The sequence below is a fragment of the Nymphaea colorata genome, chromosome 1 (genome assembly GCF_008831285.2).
Source record: "Nymphaea colorata isolate Beijing-Zhang1983 chromosome 1, ASM883128v2, whole genome shotgun sequence".
In the NCBI taxonomy this organism is placed as follows: Eukaryota; Viridiplantae; Streptophyta; class Magnoliopsida; order Nymphaeales; family Nymphaeaceae; genus Nymphaea; species Nymphaea colorata.
In genome coordinates, this window is record NC_045138.2 from 9,934,058 (window position 1) to 9,961,746 (window position 27,689).

Below are 27,689 nucleotides of genomic sequence, written 5' to 3' on the forward strand. Positions count from 1 at the left end.
AAGAACATCCATAGCCAAGCAGTTAACATCAAAGTCATAGTGTTCAACTTTCCTTCGTTGTTGATGTAGGAGTACCACTGGGCCCTTGGGGGAACAACAGCATTCCAAATAACTTTTTTCCAATAGAGAGAGTTACCTTTCTTTTTGACGTCCTCCCAAACAAGCTGCCAAGATACATTTTCCCAATCTAAACCCTTCCATTGCTAGGAGTCTTGAGATTGAGAAAGGCAGATAAGGTTTAGATGGGGAAGAACATCCGTAGCCAAGCGGTTAGCATCAAAGTCATGCTGAATGGAAGTCTTTAAATCTGCAACAGAAATTAAACGCATGACCTCTAAGATATAGAACTTAGAGGAATGGACTTTGAACAACAAGATGCCCTCCCCCCAGTCATCCAACCACACTCGAGCTATAAAGCCATTCCCCATAGACCATCTGACCTCTTTTTTAATGGCATCCCAACACCATTCTATTCCTTTCCAGAGCCATGAGTCTTTAGTCTTGCCCTTACATGTCCAGAGACTATGGTTCATGAGATATTTCTTCGAGACAAGGGACGCCCAAGGAGATGTCGTATGACCAACTTGCAAAGCTAGATTTCCCAAGCATGTTCTATTTAGGTCTGTGATGCTTCTCAAGCCTACACTGCCCTCCCCTTTTGGTTTGCAGAGCTTTTTCCATGCAACTAGGTGATGTTTGTGGCAATCTAGTTTAGAGCCCCATAAAAAATTAGTTGTTCGAGGTTCGACTACCTGAATAATTTTCTTTAGAAGTTTGAAAGGAGAATACCAGAAAAATATTAGGGGTATGAAGGAAGATTGGAGTATACATAACTTGCTCGCATAGGAGAGTAGTCAGGCCTTCCATGCTGCCAATTTCCTTTGAACTTTAAGGACAAGGGGTTGGCAAAGTTGAAGACTGAGTTTTCCCACAAAGAGAGGGAGCCCCAAGTAGGTAAGTGGAAGGGAGGCAAGGGGCCAGCCGGTGGAGGCTACAACCAAGTTGCTCAGGTCTTCATGAGCATTGAAAGTTACCATTCTTGATTTTGCATCATTAACTCTCATACCAACTTTGATCTTGAAATTTGCCATAATACTTTTGATTTCTTGGAGAAACTCAACCTTGAGTGGGAGGAAGAATATTATATCATCAACAAAAAACAGTTCCACCGACGCTTTCCCAACCCTTGGAAGAGTTGGCCCACAAAGCTTTTGAATGTTTACAATGTGCAGAATACACCTATGGAGACACTTCATGATAACAATGAAGAGGAGGGGTGACATTGGGTCACCTTGTCTAAGGCCTCAAGGACTATTAAAGTATTTACCCACAACACCATTGACTAAGATCACAATTGAAGTTGTAGAGACACATGTCATAATGTGTGCAATCTAAGTATCATGAAAGCCCAACGAAAGTAGAGAATTTCTGAGAAAATTCCAGTTCACTCGATCATAGGCCTTTGACAAATCCAATTGGCAGCACACTGACGAGGCATAGTGGACAAACATGGAATTAACAACCTCATGAGCCATGGCAACCTGATCTTGCAATTTTCCGCCATTGGTGAACGCTCCCTAAGAATCTGCAATAATTCTAGCAAGAATAGGTCTCATACGGAAGCAAATGACTTTGGTGATGAATTTGTAAAGGGAATTATAAAGTGCAATCGGCCTCAGGTCCTGTGGCGAGCAAGTGCCTTGATGCTTAAGCATAAGCACTAGAATGGACCTGTTTATCTTCCTGACTAGGCGTCCTGTTTCAAAGAAGCCCTTGATCGCCCTGGAGACATCGTCAACAACAATGTGCCAATAGCGTTGGAAAAAGAAAGCCGGGAAGCTGTTGGGCCCTGGAGCACTGTTAGCCTTAGAACTAAAGACTACATGTTTGATTTCCAAGTCAGAGATAGTGGGACAAGGGCTCTAAGTTTTCCTCCCTAGAAATAGTGGGACAAGGGCTTGAATGAGCAAATATAGAGTCGGTGGCAGCATCATCACAAAGTAGTGCTTTAAAGAATTTGGTACATTCTTCATTGATCTGATCCTGAGCCTCAATAGCAGAAAGAGATTGCCTAGATTTTCTCCCAAATGCAACCTGTTGATAAAAATTAGTGTTTCTGTCGCCATTTCTCAATCAATTAATTCTGGCTTTTTGGGCCCAGAGCAGCTCTTCTTCCTTTAAACTAGCTTATAGCTCAAGCATGATGCAATACTCGAGGTCAGATAGGGATAAGTCCCCACTATCCATTCTGGCTTGGACAATGTCAGCTCTTTCTGTGGGGAGTCAATCTTAGCAGAGATGTTACCATAATGCATATGGTTCCAGACCGAAAGCTTGTTACGAGCAACCTCCAGCTTGCCCAGAACACGAATGAAGGCACACCCTGAGGTTTGATAGCTCCAACCTTCTTTAATGACTTCCTCATATTCGCCTCTCAAACTCCAATTCTTGAGAAACTTGCACTGACTTCTTTTAGGTTTCCTGCAAGAGGTTTTAACAGCTCGGAGGATGAAGGCACTCTGGTCTAAAGCACATCGAGGTAAGATCTGATGAATATTTTGTTCTCCAACTTGAAGCACCCAATCAGCATTAACCATGGCCCAATCCAATTTGCACATGATCGTATCAGAGTTTTTCCTATTATTGTTCCAGGTGAAATGCCGTAGGGGGTCGTCTACAATGCTAAGGTTGTTGTTTGCTATGAACTGATTAAAATCATTACATGAGGAGGAATTTGGAGCTCGACCACTTTTGCATTGCTATCTCTAACTACATTAAAGTCCCCAAGCACAACAGTAGGGAGGTTCAAAATTCCAAGGGAAGTGCCAAGGGCACGGAGAGCATCTTGGCATGCAAGTTGATTGGGGCGGAGGTAAACCCCGAAGCAAGCAAAGGTTGGGGAACCATGACGCTCCTTGGCAATTAGACCAATCCAGTCCCTGCAAAGAATAACATCTGCAACTTGGATGGTTATGGGATTCCAACCGGCAATAACATGAGTCTGACCATCCGCCTGATCGTGGTTGGATACAAAATTATACTTGCTATGCCTATTAAGGAAAGCAGTAATGTGGCGACTAGAAAGCATGGAGTCTAGAAAAAACACTATGTCAGGATTTTGTTCCTACAGAGAGTTATAAATCGCACGTTGGGGTTCCTTTCGGACAAGCCCTCTGATATTCCAATTCAAGATCTTCACAAGAAGTGTAAGGCGTTAGGACAGTACCTTTAATCAGCAAGGCAGATATGGATCAGCCAGGGGGAACTCTATTGCCTCCTTCACAAGAGGAAGGACAGGCTTGCTACCAGCACTCGAATCGCCAGGATTGACTTCCATAATGGGGTCTTGGCTGGAGAGAGTACACAAAATATTGTTATGCACTTGTTTGCCTTTGATCGGAGGCAGGGAAGAGACAATAGATATATCTGTGAGCTGGATCCGGGTGTCGCCTGGGTCAATTGGCCATGAGGAGGGCGCCTAAGAGGTGAGGGCCATTTGGGAGTCAAGGTCCTTCCCATGGGAGGAGGCCTTTTCCACATGCTTCTTGAGGGTGGGAGAGGAGAGAGAAATCCCTGAGCCACCATCCTTGAAGCTCCCTGCGATTTTTTGTGAAGGTTTGGAGTGAGATTTGTGAGCAGAAATCTTAGGATTGTGCAGGGCATTAGAGGGGCAGTATGGTGTGTAGTAGCTGAGGCCAGCTAGGGAAGGCCAAGTGGGCGGCATTTCTTATTTGAGCTAGTTGTGATACTCTATTCCTCTCCAGCAATCCAGACTGCCATAAGGTTGGGTTGCTTTGGTTTGGCAACCATTTGTTGTTGTGGGCCAGGTTGAGGAGAATGGAGACTTTCTCCCTCCTCAATGTTTCTTTAGAGTGCCTTGAACCTATTACTATCCAGAGCATGCTTAGAGGCCTCCTGCACAGCCCCAGGGCATTTCAGATTCGTAGCTTTCTTAGCAATTCTAATTTTAGTCCATCCATTGAGTTTGCAAAGATTTGTTCTCAACCTCCTATGCAGAGCTCACCCTGGACTGGGTACAATTCGAATCCAAATGAGTAAGTGATCCACAATGGCGACAAAATCTGATCATATTTTCATAAACAATCTCAATCCGGATGAAATCCCCGTTAGTTCTGTGCAAGAAAATTTCTGATTGGGGGGAGAAGTAGAGAGGAACTTCAATGCACAATCAATTATAGCCCATGCGAACCAGTGAGCGAGTGAAAGGATCAACGCTGACGACTTCACCTCCCAAAGTCCTCGTAATTCCATCCAAAACCGATCAATTCCATAGTTTAGACGCCAGGTTAGGGATTTGAATCCAGATTGGAATCCATACAGTATGGTCAACCTTCATCTCCTTGCTAGGGCTCCAACGACTGGCAACAAAAGTTTTAGCACCGATGCGCCAAGAGTTCCTCTACAACATAAGTTGTAGTTCAACTTCTGAGTCCACCCTGATGAGGTATAACCCTTTGCCCAAAACAGAGAAACGTTGATAAAACAGACTTATTTTCACTGGTGTCTTAAGTTCTTGAAAACAAAACTATGTTCCATACTGGCTTTGGAACCTCCTCCATAAAAAGCGCCGATGGCAGCAAACCTAAATGGCTTGGTCATTTCCTCATACACTTCATCTGGGATGAAGAGAAACTTGCGCCATTCTCCTCCCGTATCTCTAGGTCCCCAACTTGGGGAGATCCTGTTGATGCTGTTACCAACTATGGGGGCCCCCCTCTTGAGAGGGGATTGGAGAGATGTCTTTGAGTGCTCCTCTATAACTAAGCCCTCAGTTGAAGGGAGGCGCTGCTTTCTTCCACCAGCAGAGTACGTCTCAGACTGCAAATTCAATGGAGCCTCCATCTCACGGTCCTTCATGGTCACCTCTCTTGATGGAGCAGGACTATCCTTACCTGTCCAAAGCTGACGAGGAGCGGCTGGAGGCCCAAGTGCATTTTCTACTAGTGGCAGGGGATTAGAATCTCGTCCACCAACTTCCGAGCAACCTGGGGAAGGAGAGGCGGCCGGCGGCCATGAGGAGAAGAAAGGAAATACAAACCCTAGCGTTATCCCCCTATTTCTAATGCACTTGTAATTTGAAAATGAGCTAAATTCAGTTCAAAATTTGGAATCAGATGTGAATGTATAGCTAGATTTAGATTATGAAATCAGAATTTGGATTTGAATTCAAATATGATTTTTTTGTTCATTGAATCCAAATATGTGAATATCCAAAAATGCAAATACAATTAAGAATATATACAATTTGAATCCGATCCATTGACATTCCAGCACTTTTTTATTTAAATTATATATATATATATATATATATGATAAAATCTTTAAAATAAAATCTTTGGATTGTGAATTTAAAATAAAATCTTTGAATTGTGAATTTAGATTCAGGTTGAGATAGAGGATAGGCTTTTTTTTCATTTGTATTTGAATCCAGATACATAAACGTGCGGACATGTAAAAAGAGTACATCTCATTAGAATCCTATCCTAACATCTCTACCTCTAATCTCAAAAAGCACCGTTAACCGGCAGCACGATGTCAAGGATAATAGTGCTGACTTCACTTACAATATATATAATGTTGCGACGAATAGAAGGGCTCCTGTTTTGTCAGATTGCACTTATTCTGATACCATGGGGCAACAACGTCGTGTCTTCTTTCGGCCATGAGAAGCGTAAATACGTCATACTTATCTTCCGCAGAAACAGCGATGGGAAATGAGGGGAGTTATAGGGGAAGTAAGCCTCTCTGGTTGGGCTCGTTAACCAGTTGCAATAGGGGGAGGGAGGGGAAGCGAAGGGTCAAACTCAAACAGGGGAAGACGCGTTGTCGGATTGTAAGGGTTTAGGGCTTTACGGGGAAAGGGAAACGGGGTTTCTTGTCGTGTGAAAACAGAGTCAGACTGCTCCCTACGACCGACCCCACCATCTCTCTCTCTCTCTCCATAGATCGTATTCGTGGCTCCCTCCTCACTTTTGCCCACCAAAATCCCCTCTTCCTTCCCTCTTCTTTTCTTTTGGCTTCCTTTCTCAAACCCAAAACGGCAAAGGAATAGAAAAGAAAAACCCAAAATCTTTCCTTTCTCTTATGAATTATTGCTCGAGCCGAAACAACAAATACGCCCCAAGATTCCTACTCTTCCGCCCCCTTCCCATGATCGGCTTTTTTGCCACCCCCCATGTTAGATTACAGCCATTTCCAACCAAGCCCTAATTTTTTTCTCTAGGGTTCCTTCCACCAGTGGTGGTGGCCGCCCTTTTGCTGCTCGTGCTTTAAATGATCAATCAAGAACCGACCAATCAACCAAATCGAGACCCCCGTCGTCTATTGTTGCCAAATTCATTCGAGCTTTATTGTCTTTGGTGTCCCGAAAGTAATCCTAGCTCATGGCCGGCCATCAGCATGCCGCCGGCTCGGTTTCCGGCTCGAGCTCCGGACAACCGCACTTCGTGAATTCTCCCTTTGGGGACACCACCTACACCAAGGTGTTCGTCGGAGGACTGGCGTGGGAAACGCAGAGCGAGGCGCTGCGCCGGCACTTCGAGCAGTACGGCGAGATCCTCGAAGCGGTTGTGATCACTGATAAAAATACCGGCCGGTCCAAGGGCTACGGCTTCGTGAGTGGTTTCTGTTTGTTTTTTTAAATCTCATCCAAAATTCTTCTTTTTCATTTCTTATGGAATAGTTGATCCGTTAGTTGGACTGTTACAGCGCTTATTTGTGGATTTAACTTGATTCCTGATTTGGGGTTCTTTGCTTTTCGTTTTGTGGGTTTTCTCCTGTGGAGGGTGTAGGTCACTTTCCGAGATCCTGAATCGGCGAGGAAGGCGTGGGTTGATCCGAGCCCTGTTATCGACGGTAGAAGGGCAAATTGTAACTTGGCATCCCTTGGTCGCCCTCGGCCATCTCCGCCTTATGGTGAGTGATTGATACTCTTTCTTCCAAGGAAGATTGCTTATTTGTTGATTTTGTTATCCAAAATCTATTTTTCAGACATGGAAGTTTCTTTGATCTTCTTGCTGACCTTCCCATTCTTCTTATTCTGCATTCCTGGTTCTGAAAAAAACTTCGGTGATCATTTGAAGTTAATATTACGCTTGGGATTCCACAATTGAGTGGTATTGTGCATTTTTGGTGTGTCACATAGTTCACATTATAGTCTATATTGATTGGCAAAAAATTTTAATTTGTTACGTGCATTTCCTGTTCTACTTTCTTCTGTGGTTCTTGTGGGTTGTCCGAGATGTTAAATGCAGTAGAAACATGGCATGCAACTTATGTGTTGGACACAGAGATTCGTGTGATTATCTTTTGCAATCGGTGGAAACATATTCGTTTCCTTCTTCTACAAATAGCTGTATTACTGATGTCCGTTATGATGGGCTAATCGTAGACACAATGTGATTCTTGCTACTGATGCTAGCTGTTGGCATGCAAAAGAGGTTCTGAGTACCTCTTGTTACTACTATTTCTGTTAAGATGCCAACTTCTAGGGCGCCAAGAAGTGGGTGTTTTTGATATATTTTTCAATTTTACGTGGGTATGTGTGAACAAGAGGCTTTCAGTGGTTTAAAATTATTTTTTGAGAGGATTAAAAAAGGTTCTATTAACAGATGTAGTTGAATTTAAATTGACATTTTGACTTGAAGGCTCTGTAGCTATCGTCATTCAGTTTAGGTAGCATGTGTTATTAGTCCTTTGTGCCAAATGGCAACATATATAAAGTTCATATTGTTAGATGAGAAGGGTGTTCAAAACATGTTCGCATGTTAGATAGAGATACAAGCACTTGACATGTAGCAACAGGCTAAATGAGGAAGGGGTTTAAAGTTTTAAACTTTAAAAACATTGTGATGTTTCATGTTGCATTAGAGCTACAAGTATTGGACATGCAGCGAGGGCATAATCTTTGCATCATTAGTCAAAAACAAAAAATGAGGAGATAAAAAGTCAATAGTTGTAAAGTGTTCTAAGATTACGACAGAAGGATGGATATGAAGGAACCTTGTTTATTTAAGTAAAAGGCAGTAGGAAGATGCTGCGTTGTCAACCTATGTGACTAGTTGGTGAGCAGCAGACTGGTCCATGACCTTCTGGTCAGTTGTCCTATGATTCTGGACTAGTAAACTGGCTAGGTCTGTAGGTCAGCTAACCATTCACTGATTTGCATGTTTTTTTTGGCCAGTACAATGTTTTTTTTGTTTTGCCTTTTTGTTATCATGTCTATGTGTGTATAGAGCGCAAACTTTAAGTTTCACCTGTTTTTAACTAGCTAACTTGCATTTGGGCTGCCATATTCACATCCTAACTAGCTGGCTACTGTAGATACTTGGCAACTGACTTGTTCATTTATCTACGTTTGTTATTAACTTGTCAACTTAATCAAACCACCGTTTGTATTGCTATTCAATACCTCTGAAGTCATGATAGATGAGTGTATTCAAGTACCATCCTGCTGTATGAAACGGTTACTGCCATTGAGCATTCAAATCCTTATCAGTTCTCCCCCAAATAGAAACATATTTACTTTCATCATCACTATTTTTTCTTAGTTGAATAAAAATGTAATTTCACATTAATGCTTGTTTTAGTTTGATGCTATTTTATTAACGAATATAAAATAAATTATATACCTCAATGATTTTAAGTGTGTGCCATAAATAACCATTATCACTCTGACCAATAGATATGCTGCATTATGTCATATTGCAAATGGATCATAAAATTTTTTATTAATTAAAAAAAAGTAAAATTTAAAAATTAAAGAATAAAAAAATAAGAAAAAATTTGTTCTCTATAAAAAAACATGTCAATTGTCACACATAAGTGTATGCTTAAAGCAATGAACATTCATCAATTGAACATCATAATCATAATATCATAAGCTATAACACATCATAAACTAAGTTTAAACTTTAAAGTGTTATATATCTTAAGATGAAATTATTCAATGCAAAAAAAAAAGAAAAACATCATTCTTCATCTTCATTCTCATCTTCATCCTGATTCTCATCTCATTATGGTTTCCATCATCTTTTTCAAATTCAATATCCTTGCAGATGTGTACAGGCTTCCTTTCATCATCCTTTTCTCCCAAAACATTTAACTAATCTAGATTTTTCTCTTCAAATATGGCAGCCAGTTGTTCATCAAACCATGAATTTAACATGTCAAAGTTTTCCATACTCATAGCGATCAATTTAAGATATTACTCTTTGTTGCCGATGTTTTCTAGTAAAATTTGTCAAATATATTGTAAAGCAAGTGCATATAACTTATAAAATAATCTATATTAGCTTATTCCCTTTGCCTCAACCTGTATGTTATATTGAACATAAACAAGGTTATTCAACCTTTTATATTTCAGCCTATTTCTCTTCTTACTATGGATATGTTGGAAAATGCTCCAATTTCTTTCATGTTTACTAACATTGTACAATAGATTGAGGATTTTATTTACATAATTTCGAAGTGTTGGATGTCACTCTTATCCACCAATTATCTAAACACAATTTAAAATTTTAAATATCATGAGAAACAACAAATAAATGGTTAAGTTCTATTTATAAAAGATAACTTGAAATTTTCTGTGTAATAGTTGGACATATACTCGTCCTATTTCGGATGGTTGTATTTCTTACTATGCCACCTATATGATTATCATATATTTCCGTCTTATAGATACCCGGCAACTTAAGTTTCATGACTAATACTTTAATATAGTCCAAGCAACCATGCATGAACAATTCTATTTGTCCTTTTTAAATGTGCTCAAATATCTTAAGGCAGGATTTATATAATAGGCCCTTGCATGAAGGGGTTGATGCAGCTGGTCAATCTACCTCTGATATATAATGTTCACTTCTAAGGTCCACCCTAGCAGGCATAACTTTCTTTTTTCCTTCGTGTTCTCTCTGATAGCTATTTTTGCTTTATCCATAGCTTCATAGAGGCACTCCGTGGCATACTTTCACTATCATCTAACCTGAGAACTTTGACCACTGATATTCAATAACTTCACACATGATTCCTAAAATTCATTATTGAATATAGTATCCACAACCACAACTGCACAAGACTTTCTTTTATGGGCATGTGAATACACCCATTCATTACTCAAAGGATTCCTTTGCTTGACCATACTCTGGATAGTTAAAAGATTTGTAGCAAATTTAGTTTGTGCAGGCTGGATCAACTTAACTCCATATGTAAATTTTTTGATGAAAGCCAATACATAAGAATGATTGTAAAATTTTTTTACATCTCTTGACATTGTTCAGCAGTTGATTTCATCTCATACATGTCGCCAAAATCTTCAAGCATGAGACTCACAAAATTGAGTAGCATATGGAGTCTAACATAGTGACTTGTAATACACAACCAATAACTTATCTGCAACTTTATAATTTGCTGTGTTAATTGTAATAAACTGCATGATATTTTCAACCCCAACTTCTCTTACGACATCATTGAAGGCACCATGCAAAACTTCACAAATCTTGGGACTGTTTAACAGACTAACGGAGTGTACACAAAAAAGTTTATCAGTGTTCTTGACCATATATTAGTATGCATCTATCATAATGCCATGCTCTGTTTCTCTCTATCTCACTCTCCATCATGACAATGTGACTTTATTTTTTTAACTATTGCATCAAATTTTTTTCCTTTGAGCTGATGATATGAAGATCTGTAGGACCTATAGAAAGAATAGCATATGCCATAGTCTAACCCAGTGTTATACGTATCGTACGATATGGGGCCGTATCGTACGATATGTATTGTCACGTTTCAAAAATGCGATATGATACACCACTTGTATCGTAAACAGGTGGTGTATCGTGCTTGTATCGCATGTACCATACGATACAGCACCGTATCGTACGATACAGTTACAATACAGTTACGATATGTTACGATACAATTATGATACAGTTACGATGTGTTATGTACTTATGTTCCTTCTTGTGCTTTCTTGATTGATATTGACATATTGTTATGAATGTTGATGTTTATGAATAATGAAGTAAGGAACCGTAACTTTATAGCAATAATACTTCTGTCATTCTTGAAAACATGTTTTTTTATGAAGAACATATTATTCTTGATTTATACTGATTTATGATTTTTTCGGATTTTTTTCTATTTTTTGATTTTTTTTTTTTAAATACAATACAGTTACGACACATTATGATATTTTATGATACAACGTATCTTAAAGCCAGGCCGATACGGCTTACGATACAATTTTTACAACATTGGTCTAACCAAAAGAATTGAATACATTGAAAGGAATGGATGTCATAAAACCATTTCTTGTTCCGTTATTCAGTTGAATCATGTTTTTTAAGGTCAAAACAGAATGTTAGACTGAGAACTTGAAGCAGTATGAGAAGAGAAGAACTTCTGATTTGTCCAAAAGCACTCAACCTGCCGCTAGGTGCTCTATTATTGGACCCGCCACCTGGTGTACCTCTTCTCTTTCTGGTAGAAGAATTACCTCTTGCATGTGTGACCTCTCTTCCTTTTGCTTTCTGGTTGGCCACATCTGATCTTAAATTAGCATCAAGACCATAGTTGTCAGAAAATGTTGACTGAATGACTGCATTTTCTCTACTACTTGTGTACAAAGCCACATTCTCATGCATCCTAGCTAGATGGTCTTTAGCTGAAGGATCCTTGCTGATAAATCTTTTCTATAATAGTAGTAAATGATTTTTAACCCATCGTTTGGAGCCATGACTTCACAAAACAATAGAAATCTATAGCAATATTTACAGAAAATAAAAATCTATGGTAATCTTTACAAAACAATAGAAATCTTATGGTGGAAACAAGAGATGTTATATGATGAGAGATTTTATGCCTTTTCTGTGGAAAAGTCGTAAACCACCTCTTTCTTCAACCATAAATTCCATCTTTCGTGCACAAATCTTTCTCCAGATCGACCTTTTCGCTCTCCAACTGGCAATAGCTCCCCTTCACTCAACTCTCAAGAGTGTAGAAGTGAGAGGAGGGAGTTCTAAAACCTAACTCAAAAAAAGGGGCCTTGGATCATTTTTTGCGTCTGTTGACCCCTCCATATGACACAATACATAATATGCATCTAGATACAAGAGTGTAAGATAAAGGTCTTCTTGACTGTTATGATCTGTATCATATGATGCAGTAGATAATTGTTCTTTTGCACAATTTATGCTCTTATAAATATAATTATACAACCCATTGCTGGTTTTTCATCACTGTCTGCCATTAGAAGCACTTCAATCAAAGAATCATTCTGAGTAGGGCATCCTTCACACCCTCCTGAAATGACACACCCAAAGTTGTTCTTTCACATGTCTTGCATTGAAGGGCATTGCTAATTTCTGCTTGGTCTACTATTTTGGAAAAATATAGATCTCAATCATGGTTAGATGAATAGATACTGTCAAGTGTTAAGCATCTAGTGCCAGATCTTGTCACTCGCTTTCTCTAAGTCCATGCTCTCATCATTTGCAAGGCTTGGCCATGATTATATATAAATCTCACCAGCTTCTTTGCCTTTTTAGATATATTTTTCAAACGGTTCAGTTCGCCTGGATCCTGTAACATTAAGTTTACAGAACATCTAACACAAGGAGTTGTGAAAAGTGACTATAACAGTCACAAAGAATACATATAATACCAAAAAGGCACTAAGGCCAAGTGAAGAAGAGTAATACTCATTCAATAAACAATATAAAGGCTGTAAAACACAGCTTATCCTTTACAAAGACTGTTACAAGGATATTTATAAGAGAGAATAAGAAGAGATGAGCTAAACTAGCCGTTGGGCTAGTTCCAACAGCTCTTAATAGAGCTGTTGGAACTGCCAACGGCTAGTTTGGCAGAAATAATAAAAAAATCAAAAATAAAAAATAAAAAATAAAGAGAAAAGAAAGAAATAAACTAAATCCTAAACTAATTCCTAACTAATCCTAAACTAGCTCTTAACTAAGATAATACCTAATTAAGAGATAACAACAATAAGAAATCATATTTCTTAACACCCCCCCTTAAACTTACGGTGCTATCACCGAAAGTTTATCTAAAAGAAAGTTGAATCTGGGAGAACATAGAGGCTTTGTGAAGAAATCAGCCAGCTGGAACTCGGAGGAGACATGGAAGTTTGATAGTCTTCTTCAAAAATTCTTCACGAACATAGTGACAGTCCATTTCTATATGCTTTGTTCGTTCATGGAATGTTTGATTCTTGGCAATGTAGATAGAACTCTTGTTGTCGCAGCATAAATCAGTGGGTTCTTCTATCTTTATTCCCATATCAAGGAGCATTTGGCGAAGCCAGACAATTTCCATAGTTGTAGAAGCCATGGCTCGATATTCAGCTTCAGTAGAGGATAGTGAGACTTTCTGTTGCTTTTTGCATTTCCATGAGATGAGTGATTCTCCTAGAAAAACACAAAATCCAGTAGTTGAGTGTCTATCATTAGGATCTCCTCCCCAATCAGCATCAGTATAAGCAATCAAGTTCAAGGAGGAAGAGGAAGACATAAATACTCCCTTGTTTATTGTTCCCTTAATATATCTGATGATACGAAGAACAGCTCCCATATGAACGGTTGATGGAGCATGTTGAAATTGACTCACAGTATGAACTGCATGAGCAATGTCAGGCCGAGTGATGCTAAGGTACATCAAGGATCCCACAAGTTGTCGGTAAGGAGTGGGATTGGCAAGTGGAACTCCATCATCAATCTTCATCTTGCTTCCTACTGCTTCAGGAGTTTCTGTGACCTTATCATCTGTTATGCCTGATTTAGCAATGATCTCTGCAGCAAACTTAGTTTGTGACAAAAAATATCCTCTAGTAGAATATGCAACCTCAATACCCAAGAAGTACGTTAGAAAACCTAAATCTTTCATTTCAAAAGTTTCTTGTAGTAATTTCTTACATTCTCTAATACCTTCCTTATCACTACCTGTAATGATCATATCATCAACATACAGTAGAAGAATTATGATACCTGCAGTAGTATACTTAACAAACAAGGCAGTGTCAGTTAAGCAAGAATGAAACCCATAATCAGAAATAACAGAATTAAAACGGTCAAACCAAGCTTTAGGAGCTTGTTTGAGGCCATAAAGAGCCTTCTTAAGTCTAAGAACTTTCCTTTGAGGAACAGACAACCCTGGTGGTACTTCCATATAAACCTCTTCCATAAGATCCTCATTTAAAAAGGCATTTTTAACATCTATTTGATAGATATTCCAATTTTTAACAGATGCTAAAGCAATAAGGGTCCTAACAGTAGTCATTCTAGCTAGAGGGGCAAAGGTTTCCTCATAGTCAATACCATATTCTTGAGTGTAACCTTTGGCAACAAGCCTTGCTTTATACCTTTCTAGGGATCCATCACTTTTAGTTTTCACCTTGTATACCCACTTGCATCCAATTGTCTTTTTCCCTATAGGTAAATCTTGTATTTCCCAAGTTTGGGCTTTTCTCAAGGCATCCAATTCTTCTAACATGACATTCTTCCACTCAATATATTTGGATGCTTCATTAAAAGTAGAAGGTTCAAAGTGAGAGTGGATGACATTAATTCTAGCTCTATGAGATGGAGTAAAAGTTTCATAAGACACAAACCTATTGGGTTGTCTTACATTTCTAGTGGATCTCCTAAGGTTTTCTCCACTTTGAGTTGGTTGGAGATCAATGGTCTCATGATGTTCTTCTTCACCAACTTCTTGTTGCCGGTTTCTTCTATGATAAGTGATTATATCCTTGGCCATTCTACTATCATTACCACCAGTGTTGCTATCATCACCATCATGCATTTCATCATCACATTGAGAAAAGAACTTAAATAAAAAGGAATAATCATTATTGTGTTGTGACTCCCCACAATTTTTAAAACCACTTTCATCTTCACAAAACCTTACATTCCTTGAGACAATGATCTTGTTTTTAATTGAGTCATAACATTTGTAGCATTTTTGGGTTTCAGAATAACCAATAAAAGCACATTCAATAACTTTTGAACTTAGCTTATCAGCCTTGTCATTAAGAACAAAACATTTGCATCCAAAAATACGAAGTCTATTGAAATTGGGTTCATACTTGAATAATTTTTCAAACGAAGTGGTATTATGTAAAACTTTTGAAGGCATTCTGTTTATAAGATAAACAGAGGCAAGTGCGGTTTCAGCCCAAAAGTTTTTAGGCACATTTTTGGAAATAAGAAGGGTTCTTGTTGTTTCAATTATGTGCCTATGTTTTCTTTCTGAAAGTCCATTTTGTTGAGGTGTTCTTGGACAAGATTTTTGATGGACTATCCCATAGTTTTTCAAATATCTTTCGAACTCATTTGAAATGTATTCACCTCCGGAATCAGTCCTTAAAATTTTTAATTTAGCATTGAATTGTGTTTGTACTAACATGTGAAAATTTTTGAATATCTCAAAAACTTCGGATTTATTTTTTAGGAAATATATCCAACAATACCTAGTGAAGTCATCAACAAAGATCACATAATATGATAGCCCTCCTTTTGACATGATAGGAGAGGGTCCCAATACATCGGAATGAACAGGCTCAAAAGGCAAAGAAGAGAAGAAGTTCCTTTCTCCAAAAGATAAAGATTTCATTTTTCCATGTATACAATCATTACATTTAAAATTTTCAATACAAATATTCTTGGTAGGGTTCATCATAGACAATTTTCTAACATTTGGATGACCTAATCTTTGGTGCCAAACATTGATGTCCACATTTTCAACATAGTGACAAAACTTTTCTTTGGGGATGCATAAATTGTCCATGTAGTAAAGGTCCCCTTTTCTAAAACCTCCCCCAATCAATCTCTCGGTTTGGTGATCCTGCACCAAACATTTATTTGATGAGAAAACAACATCAAATCCAAGATCTGAGATTTGTGACACAGAAAGTAAGTTAAGATTAAGTTTAGGAACATAACTAACTTTTGGAACAAAAATTTTTTGTTTTCCAAATTCTTTTTCAAAATTCCCAATCCCTTTAACACTTAAAGAAGTTCCATCGGCGGTAACAACATTTGATTCTTTTCTTGTTCTTTCAAATTTGGTCAAAGATGATATATTTGGTGTCATATGAAAAGATGCACCAGAATCTAAAAGCCAAGAAAACATACCAGGAGTGTTGGAGATGGATGCCGTTGTTGCTAGTGCTCCGGAATTTGACTCCTTGATCATGGGTTGAAGGGCTGTCATGATTTGATTCAACGTTGTGGATATAGATGATAGATCACATCCTTCATTTGTGACATTTGCGGCCTTTCTTTGATCAAATTGTCTAATGTTGTAATGTCCACCTTGAGGATATGAAATTCCCCGGTTGTGTTGCCCTCCTTGTGGATATGAAGTTCCTCCTTTGAGAAAATTTCCTCCAAGATTCCGCGATTGTCCTTCATTGTTGTTCAACTTTGGGCAACTAGGTCTTATGTGACCCGGTTCATGACAAAAGTGGCAAATAACTTTATATTCTCTTCTAATTTTATTCTTAAAGTGAGGAGGTCTAAAAGACTTGATGTTGTTTGCAGGTCTAGAGGCGGCTAAGGCTCTTTCTTCTTCTTGTTTTGAGACAAGAACACTATCTTTATCCATTTCTTTGGATAGTTTCATTCTAGTTTCCTCTCCACTTAGCTTTGTAAGAAGTTCATGAATGAGTGGAGGAGAGGATGAATAAAGAAGGGCTGACCTTATTTGTTCAAATTCGAGCCGTAGCCCTTGAAGGAATTGAAAAAACCGAAATTCATCTATTTCATTTCTTCTAATCTCATGGCATTTGCAGTCCAACCCTAGTTCGGGACTTAGTTGATCTAACTCATTCCATACACTAGAGATTTCCATGAAAATTTCTCTAACATTTTTCTCTCCTTGCTTGATACTTTGGGCCTTTTGAATCAAAAGATACTTTCGGGCCATATCTTTTTGGGTGAACATTCCCTTAAGATATTCCCAAACTTCACTAGCCTTTTCATAATACATAAGATTTTGGGCAATTCTAGGTTCAATACTTCCATAAATCCATTCTTTAATCCTAGAATTTTTAGCTTCCCAATCGTCTAATTTTTTGTAATATTCATTCATAGCATTTTGTTTTTCCACTCCATCTAGTTGTTTTTCAATCCCATTTTCTATTTTGGTCAACTTGAGAGTGGGAGGGATAGACGTACCTCTTATGAAGCCCCATAAATATTTTCCTTTGATATGCATTTCCAAACATTTTTCCCATAGTGTATAATTGGTTCCGTCAAGCTTGTATGGAGCATAATAGCTTCCTCATTCAATTGAAACTTTGGAGTCTTCCATGAGAGCAATACTTGAAACAATAATCTCCAAGGAAGTCAAGAAAAAACTCTTCTAGAAATTTCACCAAACAGTTGGTGAGCAACCGCAGCAAAAAGGCCTTCAAGAAATTATATCCTCCAGCAAAGAATCTCTTCAATCAAACCAACAACATAAAATCTCAGCAGCAGCCTTTAACAAGCTTTGAGAATCAGCCCAATGGCTCTGATACCATGTGAAAAGTGACTATAACAGTCACAAAGAATACATATAATACCAAAAAGGCACTAAGGCCAAGTGAAGAAGAGTAATACTCATTCAATAAACAATATAAAGGCTGTAAAACACAGCTTATCCTTTACAAAGACTGTTACATGGATATTTATAAGAGAGTAATAAAAAAATAAATAATAAAAAATAAAAAATAAAGAGAAAAGAAAGAAATAAACTAAATCCTAAACTAATTCCTAACTAATCCTAAACTAGCTCTTAACTAAGATAATACCTAATTAAGAGATAACAACAATAAGAAATCATATTTCTTAACAGGAGTCTGCTATAGATGTTATTTCTTTGTTGATTACAATTTCCCTACACTAACAAAGTGGAAGCACTATTCATAGTAACTTGGAGAATACTTGTTTTGCCTGCTTGTTCATCAATTTCTTTCATCTAGTATCTTAAAAGTTAAATTAAATGTGCATCTTTTGCTTGTCTAGATGCATCGTCCGATTTCAAAATATTGTCCCTAGTGGAAAATGAACTAAAAAATTTATGATCCTATTGTTCCATCTGTTACAAATCTAACATAATATGCTACACATATTTTGGATATTTCTGTACTCTGCCACAAACAAAAGTTGTTCTCTCACTTCATGATAAAAGGAGGCCTTGGATCCAGGTCCTAACCTACCTACTGCCTCAAACATTGTTTCAAACAGAAAAACCTAAGTTACACGGTGCGCTAGATTGGTCCTGGTACTCGCGTCGCTATGTGGGTATGCTGTACCGTTTGCATACAGCTATGGTAAGTTTCTTTTTTTTCTTTTTTTTCTCTCTTTCTAAATGTAAAGGAAAGAAAAAAGTGTGATGTAGTTCTTGAAAGAAAACAAAAAAGTGAGAGAGAGAGAGAGAGAGAGAGAGAGAGATTTTGGGGAACGAGAGAGAGGGAGAAAGAGAAGGGAGTACTTGTGTGTCTCCACTGTTCATGATGAGGGAGAGAGAGGCTTTTGGTTTAAGGGTTTTGTCCTTTACTCCCTTTTAAAGAGGTATTCCTTCTCAGTTTTTACTTAATCACCTTTCTTACTACTCGTATTGCAAATAAAAACCTTTTTTAAAACTTGCGAATGAACGATAAAAACTTCAGAAGTTTTTAAAAATTCTCAAATATGATAATAAGCTTTGCCCATATATATGTATATATAACCTCCACCATTTCCCCATACCGACATTGAAAAAATTTTTCATATCCGCACTCGCATTGCTATACCTAATGTTGTTAAAGGCATATTGTAACATGTATCACTCGAGCTACCCTATACGCATATCGTTAACGTAGCATAAATTTATTTGTTAATTAATAAAAAATCAGAAAAAATTGGGAAAGATATAGAAAAAGTCGGAGAAAACCTTGAAAAATCAAGAAAAATGTGTTCTATGTAGAAAAACTCATTATACACACAATGAACATTCATGACCAACACATTAATAAAACAAAGTCTGAACTTTAAACTTTAAACTTTAAAGTATTTTATATGACATCAAAATGTATAATCCATAGTTGTTTATCGTCAAATGAGAATTGAAATAATGTTTATGATACATAAGATCATGATTATTATCAGTCGATACAAGAATCGTTGTCTTGTTCATCTTCTTCCCCATCCCTTCAAGCTGGTGATTTCTCCCTTAAGACAATGATTTCTTTGCGATTTCCTTTTAAAATAGTGAAAGCTCACCTCTCACAATCTTAGAAGCGTTGAAAATGAAATGAGAGAGGAACTAAAGGGGTATCTGAAGATTCTGAACCCTTTTTGAAAAGCAGAGCCATATCATAGATGGCCTGTATCGGCCGTATCATATGATATAGAGGCCGTATCATTGTCTGAAATTCCTTGATGTAGTTTTGTTGAGAACTTGAGATATAGAGGCCGTATATAGAAGCCCAAATCTTCTTTCATATATTGATTCCTTGATGTAGTTTTGTGTTATTGCATTCACACCACTATTTTTTCAGTTTGAAAATACAAATCAATAGTCTTGTGGTTGTTGTGATCTTAGTGCCATTTGAACATTCTCCTGGTCCAGGATAGAGGACGATCTTCCCTCATGGCTCATACATGGCACTATAGCAGTGAAAAACATGAAAAAAAACCTGTTTTCCCTTTTTTTGGATGACCTTTTTTTACGTTTTTGACAATTTTTTTCTTCTATTTTTGGCTTTTTTTAAAAAAAAAAACATGTTTTTTCCCTTCCTTTTTTGGCTGACCTTTACGTTTTTAACACGTTTTCTTTTTAAAAAAATGTGTTTTCTATGCCTATGTCTTATACATGGCAATATAACAGTAGATTCATTTGTCCTTTTTGGAAACTTCCAAATATTGACCAATGGCGATCTTTATCAACTCATTGCTATTTTAGATTCTCATGTTGTCTGTAATTCCAATTCCATTTAACTCCCCATAGGACTGTAAGCCTCCTTTGATTGTGCACGTGTAACTGAATTCATATCTGCAGCACTCTTTATGTCCTATTTCATATTGATCTTCCAAATTTTATAGTTTTCGTGCTTTTGAAGGTTCTTTGTTAAGGTTAGAGCGAGAACCACTTGCACTTGCATTTTGGAGGGCTAATCCACAATCAGCTGGATAACTTGGGCTTGCATCTCTAACGAAATACTTTAAAAAGTAATTAGTAATCAAAAAATTAAATAGGCAAAGCATGAACAGAGGGAGATTTGTGTATATGTATAGTAGAATTCAGATATGCCAGATGCCAGGTGTTGTCGGATGGCTAATATGTAGCTGTCACAGATGTCATTCTTGGGTTTTTGTTCGATATTAAATGGAAGCTTCTTCTTGGGTAAAACTTCGGCATGCGTAAAATTGGAAAATATAAAAACTACTAAAAAATTATGAAATTTTGAGTTTTCTGTTATTTTTTTTTACAAAAAGAGATTGATTAAAATCTAAAATAGTCTTTAAAATATTAAAGGAAATATAAAAAATTAAAGTATATTGAAGCATTTTTTCCTAAACATCGAAAAGAGCCATATTTTAAATTTGGAATTTTTTTTGAAATATTGTGATTTACTCCTTCCTTCATTTTTTCTTTATTTTCTTGTTTTTTGAATGTGTGTGTGTGTGTATATATTGGGGGGAGAGAGAGAAAGAGGCTGGGAAGGAGAGAAAGAGAAAACGAAAGGAATGGAAGAAGAAGGTGGAAGAAGAATGAAGTATCAATATGACCAGTATCTACTTTGAGTTAAAAGAACGAAAAATGATCCTGCATGTGCGTGTGTGCATATGTGTATGATCATGCTTAATTGTGGTGGTACTCTTACCATTATTTATGTGCTATACTTTTGATTTTCACAAATTTAACCTTCGATCTTGCTTAGTTTGATTTGTTTTTTTACTTCCATGTGTTAAATCGGACATTGACTGTTTGAACCCTTTGTAAAGTAACCCATATTCATGACTTTTTTCAGTTTCAAAACTTCTGTATATAGTAAGCTTCAGAACATGTGTTCATGTTTGTCTCAGTATGCCTTATCCTTAATTGTGTTTATTGTTCTTAGTATGGATGCTTTTGTTGTTGAAGTTACTGTTCATGCAAGTTCAGTTCTGATTTTAATGTTAATTTGAGTATATATATTATTATATTATTACTGCTGGCATTTCTAGTGCCTGCCCTGCCCACTTGCCCAGCTAGGGGGGAGGAGGGGTGGGAGGGGGTAATTGGAGAGAGTGAGAATGAGGAAAAGGAGAAAAGCTTTTGTTATTTTTAGATCGTTCATTCTAAAGTTACTTTCTGTATATTAGTGCAACATAAGTTATAATTTGGATACTTGATCTGTAGTATTTGAACATGATTATCGTAGTGGTCATTTTTATGAAAAATGACTTGTAAATACAAGTTCCAAGTCATAGTTATATAATGATATTTTGGTCATTTATGAAGTTTAATCCAATGTTATCACTGCCGTATCGTATCGTGTATCGGTCGGGCCGACCTATACGCCGTATCGTAACGTATCGTAAAATTAATTTTTTAATTTGTAAAAAATTCTAAAAAAATCCGAGAAATTCTAAAAAAATCAGAAAAATTCTAAAAAAATCCGAAAAAACTAGTAAAAATCAGAAAAATACAAGAAAAATGTATTTAAAGGAACATTCATCATTCATGTGTGTGAAGTATAACCTATGAAGTATGCATATGAACAAGACATTCCAAAATAAGAAATCAAACATTCAAAAAACAAAATAACATACTAAGCAACCTAAGAGTATTCAATTACATCACAATTCATAAGTTCAAAAGTCAAAACTCAGAACATATTGACATAGTTTTCAAAACTCAAAACAAAAAGCTTCGTCAATCGTCATTTGCATCATCATCTTCATTCTTCATCATCATCTTCATTTTCTTCATTAACTGCTTTTTCTATCCCCTCTGTTGCAAATGGAATGTCACCAACATTCCATTGCTCTCCCCCAGCCTCTCCTTCACCAATAATCTCTGCTGCTCCTTCAACGTTCAAAAAATCAAGATCGTCCTCATCAAGTATTGCAGATGGTTCTTCTTCAACCCAAGAATCTAATATATCAAAATGGTCAATGAAGATAGGATCATATTGATTGTGATGCTTCCTCATAGATGTTGTTTGTAGTTGCCTAACAAGAGAAAAATTGAACAAATTGTTAGAGATTAAAATATATATTAGAATTTGCTATTTTGTATAACAAATGTTTACCTTTGTCTCAACTTCATATTGTAACGAACGTAAACAAGGTCATTCAACCTTTTATGTTCCAGCTTGTTCCTCTTCTTACTGTGGATGTGTTGAAATACACTCCAATTTCTTTCACATCCAGTTGCACTACATGTTTGGCTGAGGATTCTAATTGCAAGCTTCCTTAATTCTGGGCAATCAGGCCCAAACCTTTCCCACCACAAATCTAATAACAGATGGAAAGTAAAAATGTTGTCAGAATAAATATGTGAGAAGGTAGAATAAAAGCTAAACAACAAAAAAAAAAGTATAAAGTCTCTTTTTCCAATACCTGGACGCATAGTTGTCCTGCATCGAACTGCTGTGTCTCTCGCCATGGTACCAGAAGTCGTATCATATTTGTTGATCGACATATGGATAGCGTCTTGTTCTTTACTATCACTTACTAATACATCAATACAATCCAACATGCCATACTCGACCTCTCTGTCCTTCTTAAAAGTGGGAAGATATCTAATAGCAGGATTTAGGTAGTAGGCTGCTGCATGAAGTGGGCGATGAAATTGTCCTGACCACCTTTCATCTATAATCTTCCATATAGGCATATACAACTTCTTTTTCCCCTTCATATTATCTCTAATGGCCTCCTTGGCTCTGTCCATAGACTCATATAAATATCCAATAGAAGGTCTATCTTCACTATCAACTAATCTGAGGACTTTCACTAGAGGTACACAAATCTTCAATAAGTGCACACATGATTCCCAAAAGTCAGCATCGAAGATGGTATCCACAACTGTCGTTGCCTTTCTTTTATAGGCATGTGGATATGCAGCCCAATCATCACTTGAAAACATCTGCCTGATAGAAGTTCTTTGCTTGACTATACCCTGCACAGTCAAAACATTTGTAGCAAACCGTGTTTGTGCAGGTCGAATCAATTCAGCCCCATTTGTGAATTTCCTCATCAAATTCAAGACATAAGCATGATTATAAATAAACTTCGTGATTTCTTGGCATCTATGAACTGTCAACTTCATATCATCTCTTTCACCAAGATCCTGAAGCATAAGATTTACACAGTGAGCAGCACATGGACTCCAATAAAATGTCCCATATCGTGCTGCTAACATTTCACCTGCAGCTTTATAATTTGCTGCATTATCAGTGATAAATTGTACGACATTTTCAGGCCCAACTTCTTCTATAACTTTATCAAAAATCCCAAGCAACACATCAGCAGTCTTAGGAGTATCAGACAAATCAACAGATTTTAAGAACATAGTACCAAGAGGGCAATATACAAGGAAGTTTACCAATGTTCTGTTCTTGATGTCTGTCCACCCATCTGCCATTACACTGCATCCTGTAGCTTTCCAGCTCAATTTTAGTTCATCACAATATATCTTCACATCTCTAACTATATTGTTGAGAATTTTACCTCGCAATTTATGAAAAGATGGCATTTTATACCCTCGCCCTACACTAGCAATCGCATCTGCTATAGGCTGATAATGATAAGAGTTTGCTGCATTGAAGGGAATGGATGCATCATAGAACCACCTTCCTATGGTTTCATCTGTTGCTTCAACAATATCTTTTGATTACATGGTTATACGAATCTCAGGCTGAGCACCAGCAACAGTATAATTGGGAAAAAAATTCTTGATCGAACCAGACATATTGCTTGACCTCATAGTAGGTACTCTACCACCACCAGTACGACCACTATGACTCCTACCACGTCCTCGTGAAACTGAACTTATATTTGCACCTCTTCTTTTTCTGGTTGCTGTTGCAGAAGAACCACCTCCACGCATGATGCCTTTCCCTTTAGCTGTTCCCAAACTGACACCAACATCTTCTTCTTCAAGCTGAATATCTTCACCTTCACTTTTTTCCTCTTCATGTGGGTCCCCATATCCTTCCTCTGCATCTTCCATTTCCTTTTCAATCCTACTTGCTTTCACTGCATCAAGAAGCTCTTGACACTGGTGCTTTACATACGCTGGCAATGGGTTCTCTTGGGAGCCATTGCATTGAGCCACATCGCTGTGTGTACCAGCTATATGGTGTTTAAAGCGAGAGATCCCTCCTGATATGATTTCCTTACAATAATTGCATTTAACTCTTAATCTATCTTTGGGATTCACCCTTGTACACCACTGCCATGCAGGATCCGACATTATATCTTCACAAAACAAGTAAAAACATACAAATAAATGTAGGAAATAAGACAAACGAACGATTCAATGGCAAAAATGACTTATTTCTTATCTTCGTGGTGTTAAAAACCAAAAAACCCTCTTTCTCCAAGCTTCCCACCGTCCCAAGACTCCCCACAACGAGAAAGGAAGCTTCTTCACCGGCAAATCTTGATGCAATGGAGAAAATCTCTCCCTCCCACGCCTCTAGCAGCGTTGAGAAACAAGAAAAGAGAGAGAGAGGAGCGTCCGTTTCAAAATAAGACGCAAAAAAAGGGGCCCTCGGGCCCCTTTTTTAATTTCACCCCCATATCGTGCGATACGGGGGTGTATCGCACGATACGTACGATACGCGTACGATACGTACGCGTATCGTATTTAAATAGTGGATCGTATAGGTTTTCTTAACCTATACGATACGTATCGTACGATACGCGTCCGTATCGTACGATACAGATAACATTGGTTTAATCAACTAAACTAACAAAGTCAAATAATGGAACTCTGCCATTTCAAGAAACACATGAATACTAAATAAATTTTTTTGCTTGTTCTCAATATTCAAACTACATTTGTAAAAACTAAAAAGTGTAAAATATCATTAGAAAGTTAACTAGCACTAAAATTATTGAGGATCTACTACCTCTTCTGCTAAAAGAAATGTAATTTGCAGAGATGGATACAACATAAATTGCCTGTGTTTGCCTTCCATAGGACGTTTGCGTTCAGGTGGTCCTTATCATGGAGGTGTTCAAGGTGCTCGTGTGGCAATTGTTCGAAGCCCCACATATCAACAACCCGTTCCCTATGGATATCAACAAGGATATGCATATCCTTCATATGGGTAGATATTATATGTGCTTAATTGATATTGAAAATTTCTAATTTCACCGCAACTATCTCAATATAATAATCTTGATGGGATTTTTGTGCAGGTATGCATATGGACCTGAATATCTTTATGCACAGGTTGGTAGTTCCATTGTAAATTTTACTACCTAACAGTGATGCATGGTACCAACCTCCACTGGATAGTAACTATACTTTTGGTGTTTATTTCACAGAATATATATCCTTATATGGGGCATCCATATCTTCCTTTATATGGGGCACCTGGTACATTCAATGCCCCCGTTTACCCAGTCTCACAGTTGAGTCACCAACTTCCTGGTGGACATAGTTATGCTGCAGTTCAGGGATATGCAGTTCCTGGCCACCAAGTCATACAATTGAGTGGCCCAAATGTCAATGGAGTGACTACGTCACCTGTGCCTGCAATTCCAGCACCATTTCCTGCAGGTAAGTGATTCTTCATTCTATCATTATTGATGTTTTGCCTTCTGGTCACATAGCATCTGCTCGTTATTGATATCAAGTCGTCATGTGATTAAATAACTGTAACATGCCATGTTTGAAACTCCAGGTATAGCATCACCACTTCCAGCAGGGCAGCCACATTTTTTGGTTCCTGCACATTCCCCACAATTTACTCAAGGTACCAGTGGTTCGGACCAGACAGCAAGTTAAAAGTAGCAAGGAGATGAATTCAACTTATTGAGGTATGTTTGACTACATTTTTGTAGTTTTTGCTGAAGATTATCTATGCCTGGTGCCAGGTTTAGTTTTAAACACAGTTATTCTATGTCATTATTACAGATTTCCTTAGATTGCAGCAGGACTAAGAACAGCAGTACTGCTACTCGAGTGGCGGGCTACAAATCTAGCCTTGCAAGTTATCAACTTTGCATTCTAGAGGTGATTAGTCCTGTGTCCTTGAACCATGCATTGCAGCATCTTTCATATTATGATGATGTATGTTTTAGGTCTTTCGTGATTTTAAGTTCTATTTAGACTTAAAAGTTGTGGAAAGGTTTGTGATAATTTATGGTGAATGTACAACTTGAAAAGAAATTAGTGCAGGGGAATATGAATGATATTGACCTGAAGTCATCAGTCTGGATAGGAGTGGTCAGTCTAGATGGGAGTGGTAAAAGCCAAATCTCAGATAGGGCTTGAAGTGGAGAACTAGGGCTGGTAAACCCACAGTTCGGATAGGGTTTGATCATGATGATAATGACCATATCACCACCATCTATGTTGAACTTCCTAAATGTTGTAAATTTCCTTGATGAATGGAGAGTTAGGAATGGTAAAGCCAAAGTTCTGATACGGCTTGATCATGATGATAATGATCATTATCACCACTGCCTTTATTGTGCCTCCTAAATTTTGTAGAATTCACATTCTTAATGTCCATAAATGAGAGGGGAATATGCAGTTAGCATGTGGCCTTATTACCATGTAATGATGTTTCCATTCCAGTGGCATCGTTTGTCTAGTTAGAGCAAGAAGTTTTGTTTTGTAAAAGAGCGGACATTCTAACTTGGAACAGTTGCTTGTTGGTTACTACACTTGGTATTTTTCGTTTTATGTCAACTACTGTTGGGTGAAGCTGTGATTGATATTTTAATTCTGGTATAACGAGCATTTACAACCCTTATTGTTCGCTAGTTGCCTTCATGTGCAAGATCGTTTATGTAGGCTAACAATCCATGCTATCTATTTGTAGGAACTGAAATTTTTGGCTGCCTTTTAATGTTACCGCAGGTCATCCATAGTTGTCAGGGTCACCAGGAGATGAGTCTGCTTTACTGCTGTCTGGTCATATTCCTTCGATTGTTGGGGCAAAATAGATACACAGGATCATACATGTTAGTCATTCTGTTGGTGTCTGTTAGTTCCAGTTTTGTGATTCTCTAGATCAAGTGTCGGGTTGAAGGTGGTGTGATGCCTGTCAGTCTCAAATTTGTCAAGGAATACCAGAGGTGCACATATACAAGAAGGTAAATCCTTTTTTTTGTCTTGTGACACAGATTGTTTGTAAAGGCTGAGAGACGTTTCTCAGTGGGTTGGGTCTGTCTCGGGATACTGTGAGATGCTGCTGTATATTCATCTCATGGTTGGTCATTGTTGATAGTAGAAGTCTAGTAATTCGCCGTCACCTTTTGGTATGTTGTATGGAGTCATTTGGTTTTCATCCAATGTTAAAACCAACGGTTTTAGTAACTATTCTGGTTGTGCTGATGTAAATTCCATTAGCCTTTATGGGATTGTGTATGCATGAATGTAATTATAAGTCGTCACTTAACTAGCTGTGTTCGGCTTCTTTGTTAGTTTAAATATCTAAATTCCTATCTGCTTTCTAA

The 27,689-nt window shown here is 37.6% G+C and overlaps 3 protein-coding genes across 3 annotated transcripts; 1 reads left to right on the forward strand and 2 right to left on the reverse strand.

Moving 5' to 3' along the window:
* Positions 1–3,926: 3,926 nt before the first annotated feature.
* On the reverse strand, positions 3,927–5,712 carry LOC126409836 (uncharacterized). The gene is made up of 2 exons (XM_050076335.1): positions 5,586–5,712; positions 3,927–5,006 (listed from the first exon to the last, which is right to left on the reverse strand). The coding sequence occupies exons 1-2, from the start codon at positions 5,683–5,685 to the stop codon at positions 4,516–4,518; spliced, it is 591 nt and encodes a 196-aa protein (XP_049932292.1). The 5' UTR covers positions 5,686–5,712; the 3' UTR covers positions 3,927–4,515.
* Positions 5,713–5,823: 111 nt separating this feature from the next.
* LOC116254641 (uncharacterized) lies at positions 5,824–27,689 on the forward strand. Its single transcript, XM_031630172.2, has 8 exons — positions 5,824–6,635; positions 6,813–6,936; positions 25,198–25,327; positions 25,419–25,452; positions 25,548–25,782; positions 25,907–26,042; positions 26,140–26,238; positions 27,091–27,689. The coding sequence occupies exons 1-6, from the start codon at positions 6,405–6,407 to the stop codon at positions 26,008–26,010; spliced, it is 858 nt and encodes a 285-aa protein (XP_031486032.1). The 5' UTR covers positions 5,824–6,404; the 3' UTR covers positions 26,011–26,042; positions 26,140–26,238; positions 27,091–27,689.
* LOC126409835 (uncharacterized) lies at positions 22,297–23,745 on the reverse strand. Its single transcript, XM_050076322.1, has 2 exons — positions 22,611–23,745; positions 22,297–22,505 (listed from the first exon to the last, which is right to left on the reverse strand). Exons 1-2 carry the CDS (start codon positions 23,743–23,745, stop codon positions 22,297–22,299), a joined length of 1,344 nt encoding a protein of 447 aa, XP_049932279.1.

Coding starts and splice junctions, on each gene's coding strand:
- LOC126409836 (XM_050076335.1), bottom strand. CDS start 5,685: ATGGCCGAAAGAAGACACGACGTTGTTGCCCCATGGTATCAGAATAAG. Junction 5,007..5,585: donor GTCGCAACATTATATATATT/GTAAGTGAAGTC, acceptor CTCCTTCCCCAG/GTTGCTCGGAAGTTGGTGGA.
- LOC116254641 (XM_031630172.2), top strand. CDS start 6,405: ATGGCCGGCCATCAGCATGCCGCCGGCTCGGTTTCCGGCTCGAGCTCC. Junction 25,328..25,418: donor TATGCATATCCTTCATATGG/GTAGATATTATA, acceptor ATTTTTGTGCAG/GTATGCATATGGACCTGAAT. Junction 25,453..25,547: donor CTGAATATCTTTATGCACAG/GTTGGTAGTTCC, acceptor TTTATTTCACAG/AATATATATCCTTATATGGG.
- LOC126409835 (XM_050076322.1), bottom strand. CDS start 23,745: ATGCCATCTTTTCATAAATTGCGAGGTAAAATTCTCAACAATATAGTT. Junction 22,506..22,610: donor CAGGACAACTATGCGTCCAG/GTATTGGAAAAA, acceptor ATCTGTTATTAG/ATTTGTGGTGGGAAAGGTTT.